We start from the raw sequence: 12527 nt of genomic DNA, 5'->3' as shown, positions 1-12527 counted from the left end.
AGCGGGAGATAGGATCTCACCACGGAGATCCTCTACGGACCCGTGGGGACTAAAAACATTGTTCAGAAGGCTGTCAATCCTTTTCCACTGCAGCATAGGCAGAGAGAGTACTCCACAAATGTTCATCTAAGAGAGACCACACCTCCTTAGGGAAGGCATCCCTGGGTTCACAGAGAAAACCCTGGCTCTGAGCCCACAAAAACAGCCATTGGAATTCCATCAGGGAGATGGAAACATGACGTCTGTTGAGGAGGTCCCCCCAGACGCTGAGAACTAACACAGCCTCCGGAGAAACCACAGAAGCCTCCATGGTTAAAAACCCCGAATCAAAGAAAAGGGAGAGAGAAAAAGATGTCACCCACGGTCGTTTCTTCTCTCGAGGTCACCAGCTCAGAGTGACACCGAGAGAGAGACACTCACACTCACTGACTCAAGGAATCAAGCAGGAAAAGAAGCACTTTATTTACATTTCATGTCTATTTGTAGAATTCCAACAATGCCCATGGATTGGCCAGTGAGGATAATACCTCATGACTCCATAGGTCCCATCACCAGTCCATCAATTCTCTCTTCCTCCAAAGAGGAATGCAAAACATTCATTATTTACAAGAACAAAGTGTGAGAAACTGCAAAAGAATCTGTCAGCAATCAGAAGGCTGAAACACAAGGGCAACAGACATGTGCAAATAACTGACTCTTAAAACATTGTGCTTCCTAACTGGAATTTCTTTTAAATCTTGTTAAGCAAGATTTAAGTGGGTTTGAATTATATGCAGTACCTTGAAAACAGAGTTGAGGCAAAGAGTAAAATGTGCAGTGAGAGGTTACAGGATTTAACTCAAAGCAGGTGCCAGATGGGCACCAGTAATGTGAAATACCCTGTGGGCCAGGTTCCTCTCAGCATGGCCCAGGTGTAGCATCTGCTTAGTTAATTCTTTGAGAGGTGATCTGTTTTGCCACTTAATTCTTGACTTTTCTGTGAGATTTCTACTCTTCTGTTGGGAAGTGTGGTGTAGATGCATTTTCCCTGAAGAATTTGACTACGATTTAGTGAGAATTTCTGAGACACAGTTACTTCGCTACTGAAGTTATTTGAGATACTTGGTTGTGTTTCTTTTTTTTTCTCTTAAAAAATTGAGCTGTAATATGGACACTTGATGTTCTGCAATAATTTTGTAATTCACCGTGCTCTGCTTTGTTAGACCAATATTCAATATTCTTTGTTTTAGAAATAATTATAAAAGTGAATGCTCTAAACTTTGCCTTGAATTCAGAGAACACTGGAGTTCTTTTAAGTTCTATTCTCTTTGTTTAAATTTGGGAGGACTCTTTGGCAGCTGTAGGTGTCAGTTCTGCTGCACTTTGTAGGCTCATGTGTTGTTTTTTTTTTCTTTAATGAGGTGACCTGTCTGCTTTTTTCAAGTACATCAGCAATGAGCTGCTCTATTCTCCTTTCAAATCTGCCCACTCTCCTTTCTTGCAGCCAAAAGCACAAACAAAAATCGAGTACATGGGATATTAAGATGTCTTGATTGTTGTTCCATGTTTAAGTGGAACACCCTATTATGTCATTAGGGAAAGATGACATCCTTTCTGCATCAAGGAAATAATTCTACTAATGAGGTGAAATGGGTACAGAATGGTGACTTCCTCTAGAAACCTTTTCCCTTTTCTGCGTTAATGTTGTTATGATGAGTGATTAAACCTGCATCTGGTCCAGTGTTCATGTACTTACATTTAAGGAAGAATTTCTCTTGGTGGTCTGCTAAGAAGGATCATGAAAAGATGAGTTAAAGATAGAAAACTTTGTGTGTTAGTCTTATCATTCTGTATGACTTAGGCTCAGAGTTAATACCCTGTGTTTGTCAGACATTATTCACTGACCCTGCAGTGCCTGGGCCTTGTCCTCTGGCTTGGCCAGGGGTGCAGAACAGACCAGCCCTGAGGATGCCCTTCCCTGTGCAGGAGGATTGGCTGGGCCATCTGGATCCTGTGGGCATCTCATCCCCTCAGCCTGAGCTTTGGTTACCTGCTTTAAACATCCTCCCTGCACACCCAGCACACTGTCAGTGTTCTGCCTCTATAACTGTGACACTGTTCTTTGCAGCATGAAGCTGTGCTCCCAGGACCTGCCACCATTGAACTGATGCTCGTGGAAGATGTGAAAGTGAGCCCTACTGGGGTCTCCATCTACAACCACCCTGATGTCCAGGTGAGGAGTTACTCTGCTGCTTTCCAGCTGCAGGGAGGAAAACAGCACACATTCCAGAAGATGTGTGAGGAGACCAGCTTTACTAGAAGGATACTATCTTAGTTCTGGATGCTTTTCTGGTTTTGCAGGCAGAACTTCTCATCCAACAAGGTTCTGGATATTTTTTCATTAATACCAGTGTGCCAAATATTGTAAGAGTGACACATGAGGAGACTCAAGGCATTGCTGTGGTGAGTGCAGTATTTTTTGGTTTTACACCTTTTTGGCAACCAGTTTATTGTTCTGCAGCTTCAGCACTCCTGGGCATTTTCCAGCAGGTGTGGATAGAGAGGCAGTAGCTGTGTATTGGATGTGTTTGCCTGCCACAGTCTTGTTTCAGGCAGGGAATCTTTGCACTGGCACTTTCAGGTATAGCCTCAGGTACAGGAAATTGTTTCATTACAGGTGTGATGCACTTGTGTTCTCTGTACAAGATAAAAGCCACTTCCAAGTACTTCACCCATTACAACTTTGCAGTAGAATGTTCCTGATTTCACACACCACAAAGAATAATGTGATAGAATTATTCAGAAGCTACACACAAGATTAATTGGTTTCCATAGTAATATTGAAGTATTTGCTATGGGCCAGTACTTCTGAAAGCTTGAAATTCTTCTATCCTATAGTGCTGTTTCAGAATATTTTTAAATCACGGTATTGCATCTTGATTTTGTGAATGAATATCTATTAAAGTGTTCATTCTGATCTCCATGTGAAGTTTTTAATGCACTTCTCCCTTAGCAGATGGCACTAAAGTGCAGGTGTGCTTGACTTCATTAGGCCCAGGATATGAAGTGCATTCTGCAGTTAGCAACAATAAAACTGTGTGTTTGTATTGCTGCTTTCATTAGGCAAGAACTGGAAATGAAACAAGTTGCTCTAAAGAGTGGTTTTTATAAATGTATCATTTACAGATTTGTCTTTCAAGACGTAATGCTGATAAAGTGTGAAATAATGATAATTAAGGTGGAAATTAGAATATCAAAAGAATCTGTGAAACATTTTGATTGTCTCTAACTTGTAAGCGTGAGGTGGGAATATTTTTTCCAGCTAGGTACAGAGGTGAGAAAAAACTAGAAGAGATGAGGCATGTTTTGTACATAGTACACTGTTCAAAGTCTTAATAGTTTTTTAGTCAGGTCTCCCTGACGGCTTTAACTGATGTACACATGATAAGTTCAGTGCTCTCATCTGGAATTCAGGAGTGGAGCAGTGAGAGCAAATAGGCTTTGTGAAGTGTAAGAAGAGGTTTAACTGCCTGTCAGACTAAAGGAGAGAAAACTCTACTTTTACCACGTTTTCTTAAAAATGCAGTCCCACACACATTTGGCAGGTTTGTTAGCCCTGTGTGCTGTTTGGGTTAAATCCCAGTACCAGCCCTGGGTTTTTCCATGGAAGCAGCAGAATGGCCTGGGAAATCAGCAGGCTCTGTCAGGCTGCTGCCATGGCAGGCACAGGTGCAGCCAAGCTGACAGAGGATGAGTTGGCAGTAAACTGTTCTGAGAAATTAAATTCAAGTTATCTGGAGCAGTGATTCCCAGACTTTTCAGTGGGGCTGCCAAGGAGAAATTCTGTTCCTCTCCCTCTAGTTTTGACACAGCAGCTTCTCTGGGCATGAGTGGGTGGTAGCAGGGGAGGAGTGAAGAATGGTCACCAGTGCAATATCCCTGAATACTGGGAGCCACTGGACACCTAATGGGACAGGAGAACAGCAGAGGTGGCTGAAACAGGAAGAGTTTTAAAAGTTGCAGTAGACCTGCTTGCCTTTTCCCTGTTCCCTTTCTCTGGTTTTCCAGCTCAGCTGAGCTCCATTCCAGCTCCCTGCCCTGACCACATCCCCTGCCCTGTTGTCCAGCCCCTGCATTAGCCACCCTCTCTGGGATGTGCTGCTGTTCTGGAAGCTGACCTTTATTAAAACTTCACATCTCTTTCTATTTTGAGGCAGAAGTAGGAGTGGTGCCCTCACAGAACAAAATGTCAGCTCTCCCCACTGCTCTGCTGCTGACTCCCATGGTGCTGCCAGGCGCTGCTGCGAGTTCACTGAACTCCTTTGCACTGGGGGGCCTGGCCATCTCCCCTTGTTCAGAGTTCAGAGCACAGAACAGGACACCCAGCTTCACTGCTGTCCCTTGCCAAAGGGAGAACAGCTGGGATTGTCTTGAGTCTGTGGCAAGGTCGGAGAGCTGCAGGAGAACTGCAAAGCTGATGTGAGCAAGGTGTGGGTGCATGGCCTTGGGAGAGGGGACTTTGGGATGGGTACTTAGTTCTGAGGGCTTGTGTTTGTGACCAGAGGTCTCTTTTTTAATGGTTTTACTCTCTTTTTCCATTAACAAGTGTAGCATTTTCTTTCTTTAAAATTAATGGAATAATAGTTATATTAAAGAAATACCTGATCTGTCAATCGTCCTCTTGCCAGGTTCTACCATAGGTTTTGGCTGCTCAGATGAAAAGCAGTGACAGTAGAGTACAAATCTTACAGGAAGCAGTACCAATGCTTTATAGGCATCATCTTTGTCCTCGATTTCTTTTCTTTTTCACTTTGTTTTTCACTCTAAGAAAAGTTCTGTTGCTTTAAGTCATTTGTGTTTTTTCTCCTGATGGTGGGAAAGTAACAGGATGCCAGGCTGTTCCAGATGAAGAGCTGTTAATTCACTTGGTGCCTGGGGGCTGTTTGCACTAGCTCAGTAGCATGATACTTTTTACATACATTTTACAGCTTGATTTTTATTTTGGTGGAAGAATTTTCTGTGTCTAAGCTTAGAGATTTCTGCATCCAGCTGCTTCTGCCGTGAAAGTGATACAGATTTTATCCTGTGAACAGCAGACAAAAGAAGTGCTATAATGTAGTTTACTTTTGGCATTGCAGGTGCAGCCTCTGCTCCCAGGATCAGTGACTGTAATGATTCATGACCTGTGTCTGGCTTTCCCTGCCCCAGCTGAAGCTGAAATTCATGTATCTGATATCCAGGAAGTGTATGTGCGAGTTGTTGACAAGGTCAGTGCCTTGGAAGCAGCATTAGGAGCTGATCCAGCCTCCCCTGACTCCCTGTGCTGGTCCTGAGCACAGAGATCAGACATGGACAAGATGCTACAACAGAGAAACAACTACAACCTCCCTGTGTCTCTGTTTTTCCCTCCCAGATTTATCCCTTTAGGTTATAAGTGTCTCAGAGTATCAGGTATCTGTTCATGTTCTGTGTGGCAGCAATCTCAACTTCTGCATTTACACAGCAATGTTAATCCATAATTTATATGAACATGCTCATTTACATTTCCTCCTATGTAAAGTGCATGTGAGCAATTCTTTTAGGAGTAGGTTTTGCCCCAAGGTCATTTTCCATATGTTGGGTTTTAAAACTGAACAGGAAAAGGTCCAGTTCATTCCATTTGCCAGCTTGAGTGTGCCTTAAACAAAAGAAATGTTGATATTTCTGGATGTTTTAATTATGCCCCAGCTGAAGGACCTGAGTTCCTAAATTTCATTTGACACTAACTCTAACTGGCAGGGATTAGTCTTTAAAATCAGTGCTAATCTAACCTTGGGGCTCTATCTCCACTACCCTACTACAAGCGTAATTTAAAAAAATGGAGATGTTTATGCTAATAAATAAGAGTGGTTTGAATACAGAATGACTGGATGTGTCTGTTTCAGGTGGAGATTGGAAAAACAGTTAAGGCTTATGTCAGAGTTCTGGATGACTCAAAGAAACCTTTTCTGGCAAAATACTTCCCTGTCATGGATCTCAGTCTCAGAGCAGCATCTCAGCTTGTCTCACTTGTGTAAGTTAATGGATTTTTGAAATTAATCTGCAAATAAGAATTAGCAAAATATGAATAAAGGTATTAGGTTGGAGGCACAGAAATATACAATGGCTGAGATTTTATTTCTTTTTGTGAAGTCTTAATTACCTGCTAAAAAGTGAAAAATTATTACTTGTGAGGGAAATTGCCTGAATTAACAGCCTGAATGTTACTGGCTGATGAATGAGGCTGCATTCCTCCAGTGTCATGTCTGATGAAGCTTTGTGCATCTTGGAAGCAGTGACTTGGCAAATAGTGTCAGGTGAAGAGTGCTGTGTGAAGGCACATCTGATGTTATCAAACTCATTATGTCTGTCACTTGTCTCATTTTCATTTCAGGTGTTTGATGTTACAATAAAGCACAGGTTGCAAAGAGCCATCGTGTAAAAATGTGATAATTCCCTTAACTTTGTTTCAGACATAGTCAAAGCCTTGTGGTAAAACTGCTGGGCACTAAACGAGTCCTTTGCTTTGTTATTTGTAACTTACTCAGGGATTGTCTCTTTAATGGATTCTTTGCAGCCCCCTGAGGGAGACTCTGGATGGCCACACTGCTGCCTTCCTGGTGCGTGGGATGACCATTGGGCAGACGAGTCTGATGGCAACTGTGACTGACAGAAGAGGACAGAGAATCAACTCTGCTCCACAGCAGATTGAAGTAAATAATTTCAGATAAGATGCATGCATAAATAAAGTCTGTGCTACAATGGAACAGGAATATATAAATTATGGTTACAGTATAGTAATCCCTTTGCCAGAAAATACATTCTATCTGGAAGCTGACCAGTCTGATTTCAGTGTTAACTGCAGATAATGAGTTAAATTTCTGTATGCTCAATTTACTGTGATTAAGCAACTAAAGACTCAGTTTTACACTTGTACTGTTTTGTGGCATAATTTATCTGATTGAAGGATCCTGAACACAGGTATTCATATTTCTGCTTTTAGGTCTTTCCCCCATTTAGACTACTGCCAAGGAAAGTGACTCTAATTATTGGGGCCTTGATTCAGGTGAGGCATCTTCTTGTATATTTTCTTTATTTTGTAATGTCTCTTGTAAAATGAATCTTCATAACTGGATTTTCAGCAGTAGATACTCAACTTGACATTTGTCTGCATTCACACTGAATGGACTGACAGGATTGGAGAGGGACTTTGGCCAGGGCCCAGAGTGACAGGACACAGGGAGTGGCTTTAAACCCGACATGGGGCAGGATTAGATGGGATAGTGGGAAGGAATTGTTCCTTGTGGGGATGGGGAGGCCCTGGCCCAGGTTTCCCAGAGCAGCTGTGGATGCCCCTGGATCCTTGGAAGTGTTCAAGGCCAGGTTGGACAGGGCTTGGAGCAGTCTGGGATAGTGGGAGGTGTCCCTGCCCATGGAACAAGATGAGCTTTGAGGTCCCTTGCAACCCAGCCCATTGTGTGTTTCTGTGATGAATACTGCTCTAAACAAGAACAGTGTCATTCTTGAGCCAGCTTCTGTTTTGCTCTATTGCTGGACCAAAAGATTTGTGTTTGCTTTTGTCAGTAGAGTGTCAGCTTTTCTGGTGTTAAATACCAGCACAGCATGAGGAAATCTCTCAGCTCCATGAAATTAGGCATAGTGGGCTTGTTGTACAAACTGAAACACAGAGGCAGAGCTCTACACCACGGTGCTGAAGAGAAAGGGAGGTAGAGTTTTCTGAAACTTTGTAGACTGAATGTAGAATCAGCCTGTGACACCTTGTGAGGCACAGGGTCCACTGCTGTGCTCAGCTCATGCATTTCCTGGACTGACATCCTGCAAGGACCAGTGTGCAGGGGGAATAATCCTTGAGCTGCCCTGGGAAGGTGCAGGCAGCACTGGAGTCACCGTGGTGCTGAGCAGGAAGGGTGTGCTCTGTAATGGTGACCAGAAGAACTATCTGAAGGATTCATGAACTGTTCTGTGTGCTGTTCTGACAGATCACTGCTGAAGGAGGCCCCCAGCCTCTCTCCAACATCATTTTCTCCATCGACAACGAGCACATTGCAGCAGTGAACAGCTCTGGGCTGGTCAGAGGAGTGGCCATTGGCAGCGGGGTGGTGACAGGAGTGCTGCAGGCTGTTGATGCAGAGACAGAGAAGCTTGTGGCAGTGTCCCAGGTAATGTTTATGCTGCTGTTGGGGGCTGACAGGGGCTCTCTGACTCATGGCTTTGACTCTGGAAGGGGACACAGAGCCTTTATGCATGAACAGTGTTACCTCGTGCACTTCTCTGCTTTCCTTCCTTGCTGTGCCTTAAACCAGAGTCTCGCAGATAACCAGGGAGGATTTATGACCAGTCTGGTATCTTCAGAGTTGGTTAGTGCATGTAGAAAAGCCCATCTAAAGAAGCCTTTAAACACAGCAGAAGGTTGTCCTTGTCTGCATTCCTTCTTAGGAGGATCCAGAGGGCAGCTGTTGCTCAAAAAACCCACATTGTCTCCTAAGCTGCAGCAGTCTCTATAGAACACTGTCATCCCTTGTTGTGGCCTGAAATCATCTGTGAGGTGCAAGCAGTGAATCCCTGATACTCCCATCAGAATCTGTGTCGTTAGATTTTCCTGCAGCTGAGTGTGAAGGAGGTGAGCAGGCCTGCAGGGGAGCACAAGTCCCTGGGACTTGCATGAGACTCAGAGCAGCAGAACTTGGGCCAGATCTTATGACTTCTGCCTTTGAGCTCAGAGCAGCACAACTGCTTTGAACCACAAAGCTCTGCTGCTTGAAAGGTGTCAGGACAGGCCAAGAGGACACAAAATAATTTAAAAAAAAATAAAGTAACAAGAAATCTGCTTTTTAATGCATGGGCAGCAGTCTGCCCTAATAGTGTGATAGGAGGCAAAATGAACTTGAAAGGTAAATCTGCTGCCCAGTGAGGTCCAGGTCTGACCTTTCCTCCCCAGTATATCGCAGTAATAAAATCTGTCAGGAATGTCTGGATAGATGAAGAGGAGATGTCAGAGTCACACATCATCCTTTTATTCTCAGTTGTCCTATTTGGTGCTCTGCAATACTCTTTTCATTCTAACTCCTCTCCATGTCTTCCTTTACTTTCTGGGTTTCTTCATTCCTCTTCTGCTGGGGCCCCGTATGATCTTGTCCACTGCTGTCTCTCACCTTCGTCATTCATGTCATCAGCAATTTTGAGCAGATTTGTTTTTTCAATGTAGGGGGCACTTTAAAATGCCTATCAATCAAAACTTAATAATTTTCAGTTTTTTACATTCCTACGGAACTTGTCCACTCTATTGTCTCTGATAAGTCATGCAAATCACATGGCAACTGTGATTAGATAATGGCAAAATAGGGGCTGTAAAACCTGAAAGTGAAATCTGGTTTCTGTTTGACAAGTGCATACATTGTCTTCCCTTCCTCCTTCCCAGGACAAGGTGGAAGTTGAGGTGGTGCAGCTGACAGCTGTGAGAATTCGGGCACCCATTACACGAATGAAAGTTGGTACTCAGGTGAGTTGTTTGGGATTGACTTCTGTTGCTTTCATGTGTTGGAACTGCAGATTGTGCCCATTCCTGTCACATCATCTGGTGACACCACTGCAGCTCTGGGAGGAACCAATTTCTTCTTGAGAGACCCCCATCTCTTGATCAGTGAATTTTAATTCTCTTTGCTGTGGGCAGGTGTTTGGTTTGCATGCTGGCATTACATAAGCAGGCTGGTTTCTCTCTTTCCAGATGCCAGTTTATGTCATGGGCATCACCAGCACTCAGACTCCTTTCTCCTTTGGCAATGCTGTGCCAGGGTTAACGTTCCACTGGTCTGTCACCAAGAGGGACACTCTGGATGTCAGGACAAGGCACAGTGAGGTGAAGTCTGTGTGTCTGTGTGTCTGTGTGTGCATGTGCATGTGTGTGCAGCTGGGGAAAAGGCAACAGCCACATCAGGGCAATGCAGGGAATAGTGCTGCCTCCACTGCCTCAAAATCCAGGATCGGTTGTCAGCACCTCTGTGCCAACGTCTGGGCTTTCCATGAGTCCAACTTTAATCCTTTTCTCCTGTGCAAGGCTGCTTTTCAGCTTCCTGCAAACTACAACTTTGCAGTGGATGTTCATGGCAGAGTAAAGGGAAGGACAGGCCTGAAAGTTGTAGTGAAGGTCCTTGATGCTGCAGCCAACCAGTTCTACAACATGGCAAGAGAGCTGTCCGATGAAATCCAAATTCAGGTAGGATGATTTTGTACACAGTTCATGTTTAAGTCTCTGCTTTAGAACTGGACTGAAGTCTGTATTTGAAGTCAGGAATTTAAAATGCAGGAGTAGCTCCAGCTTTGGTTTATCTTTGAGTCCTTACTCTTGTTTGTATAATGTTCCTCATTTGGGTTCATTCAGTTCATGGGCTCATGGGAGCAGGGGGAGTCTAAAGTAACTCTGGTGAGTATGGGGTTCCCAGCACCTTTTCCCTTGAGAAATCTTTTTGCGTGCTGCTTCCTAGTTTAGCCATAGCCCTGGAAATAAATGCTCTTCAGAATAACATGTAGAAGATACTGGCTCTCCTCAATTCTCAAATATTCATGTTCAATTGTCTTGTATTACCATATGTATTATGCAAGAGAAGAAAGGAACTTACAGTTCGGTTTTGTTTTGTTTGTTTTGAAGCTTAAATAAATAAAATAAATTACTGTCTGCACACAGCAGTAGGCCAAAATGCCTCTTACTTTCCAGGTGTTTGAAAAACTTCATCTACTCACTCCAGAGACAGAAGCAGAGCAGATCTTAATGTCACCAAATTCCTTTATTAAACTTCGGACTAACAGGTCAGTGCTCAGTTTCCATACTGTGGTTTTTGTCACCCCTTTTCCGAACTGCAGGGCAGTTGTGTTCAAGGGAGCTGTTTCAGTCTTTCAGTATCACTATACATCCATTTAATACACAACTTATCTGCTGGTTCCTGGTATCTTAGCTGTTCTCTTGGACTTTGTCAAATCTTGTATGAGATTGTAGCTGGAAAATTCATTCAATATTGGGAACTTTCAGATCCTTTTTTTAAAAGCTGCTGAGCCAGTAAAGCAATATTCTGCTTCCTGTAGAGGCTTTGATGGGTGATTGAGGCTTTGTGGAATATAAATCTGTGTATTTCTCACACAGAGGTTATGGCTGGATTTTCAGATTAAAATGTCATTTCCAAATGAGAAAGTCTTTTTACATAATCTGTTTTCAAAGACTGACATTTTAGACTCATATCAGGCTTGAAATGTAGTTTTCCCAGCATAATAATGGGCAGATAGAGACAGTAGGACACACACCGAGGGCAAAGCTTTAGAGAAATTTACATTTTAGGGGGAGGGAACCCTTAGTTTCATGGAATCACAGAATGGTTTGTGTTGGAAGAGACCCTAAATATGGTTTTACACATTTAAGGGGTTCCCCACTTTTTGTTTTTCTTCAGGGACCGAGTGGCCTCCCTGAGTTACCGTGTCCTGGATGGACCAGACAAAGTCCCTGTTGTGACAATCGATGAGAGAGGATTCCTTGTCTCTGGGTCTGTGATTGGATCATCGATGATTGAAGTGATTTCCCAAGAGTTGTTTGGCATCAACCAGACCATCATAGCTGCTGTTAAGGTACTGTCAGCTCTCTTCCTTTGCAGTTCCCTCAAGTATATCTTCATTTCTGCAACAGGGATTGTTGGCTGCACTTCTTGAGCTTCACTTCTGAAAAATGAGCACTGTAGGAATTAATAGTTCTGAGCTTTGAAACCGTGGGACACCAGGGAATGTTTGCCCATCATCCCTGCTCAAAAAATCCTTTGATATGTTGACTGGTGCAGTGCCCAAGACAGAAGACACTACACTCTGTAATCCATGTGACAAAAAGTCTTTATTCCCTCCTGACTTCACCTTAAATACCCCTTTTAATGTTCCCAGGTAAGCGCCTGTGATTGGTTCCAAGTTAAGGCTGCTTATCTCTCTGACCAATAGCACTCTGCAGCTTGGGCTGGAACTCATTGGGTCACATCCTTGTCTGTCTCCAGTTCTGTCCTATCTCTGTTCTCTGGGGGCCTGTCTTATCAGGCCAGGCTGCTTCTCTTATCAGTGGTCAGATTAACTGCCCACTACAAGCCACCTTGCACTGTGACATCCTTGAGCCAAGAACTTCCTGCATCTGGCAACATGAGCCTTGAGATACCCACTGCTTCCCTTCTGCTGTCCCTTTTTACTGTAAGCATCTCCCCTCTGCCCATCTAAAGGAAAAAGAAATAACTTAAAGCACTGAACTGTACATCTAAGTTGAACTCTTGTAATCTCTGCAAAGTGACTTGGTGGATTTTTTTTTAATTTGAATTTTGGTATTTCCCCTGATACTCAGCTTTGCCTGTAGGACAGGGTGTGGATCTGTCCTCCTGGGTGGGGAATGAAACAGGAAATGGGGGCCCAGTGTAACTAAAGCCACCCCTGCTGCGAGGTGGTGGCAGTGCATTCTCCAGCTCTGTTACACGTGACCTTGTTTCTTCCCTTTGGCA

At 43.6% G+C, this 12527-nt stretch overlaps 1 protein-coding gene across 1 annotated transcript in view; it reads left to right on the top strand.

Moving 5' to 3' along the window:
* The window catches only part of NUP210 (nucleoporin 210), a 52600-nt gene that overhangs the window by 29361 nt on the left and 10712 nt on the right, over positions 1-12527 (top strand). The window contains exons 19-30 of the mRNA XM_014893123.2: positions 2108-2212; positions 2341-2442; positions 5118-5246; positions 5904-6031; positions 6575-6710; positions 7001-7063; positions 7998-8177; positions 9437-9517; positions 9743-9874; positions 10073-10231; positions 10730-10821; positions 11454-11628. Of these exons, the coding sequence (XP_014748609.1) occupies positions 2108-2212; positions 2341-2442; positions 5118-5246; positions 5904-6031; positions 6575-6710; positions 7001-7063; positions 7998-8177; positions 9437-9517; positions 9743-9874; positions 10073-10231; positions 10730-10821; positions 11454-11628 (1482 nt within the window). The remainder of the gene's footprint in view (positions 1-2107; positions 2213-2340; positions 2443-5117; positions 5247-5903; positions 6032-6574; positions 6711-7000; positions 7064-7997; positions 8178-9436; positions 9518-9742; positions 9875-10072; positions 10232-10729; positions 10822-11453; positions 11629-12527) is intronic.

Source organism: Sturnus vulgaris, chromosome 11, assembly GCF_052056855.1.
Source record: "Sturnus vulgaris isolate bStuVul1 chromosome 11, bStuVul1.hap1, whole genome shotgun sequence".
Taxonomy (NCBI): domain Eukaryota; kingdom Metazoa; phylum Chordata; class Aves; order Passeriformes; family Sturnidae; genus Sturnus; species Sturnus vulgaris.
This window is presented reverse-complemented; position numbering and strand designations above follow the sequence as displayed.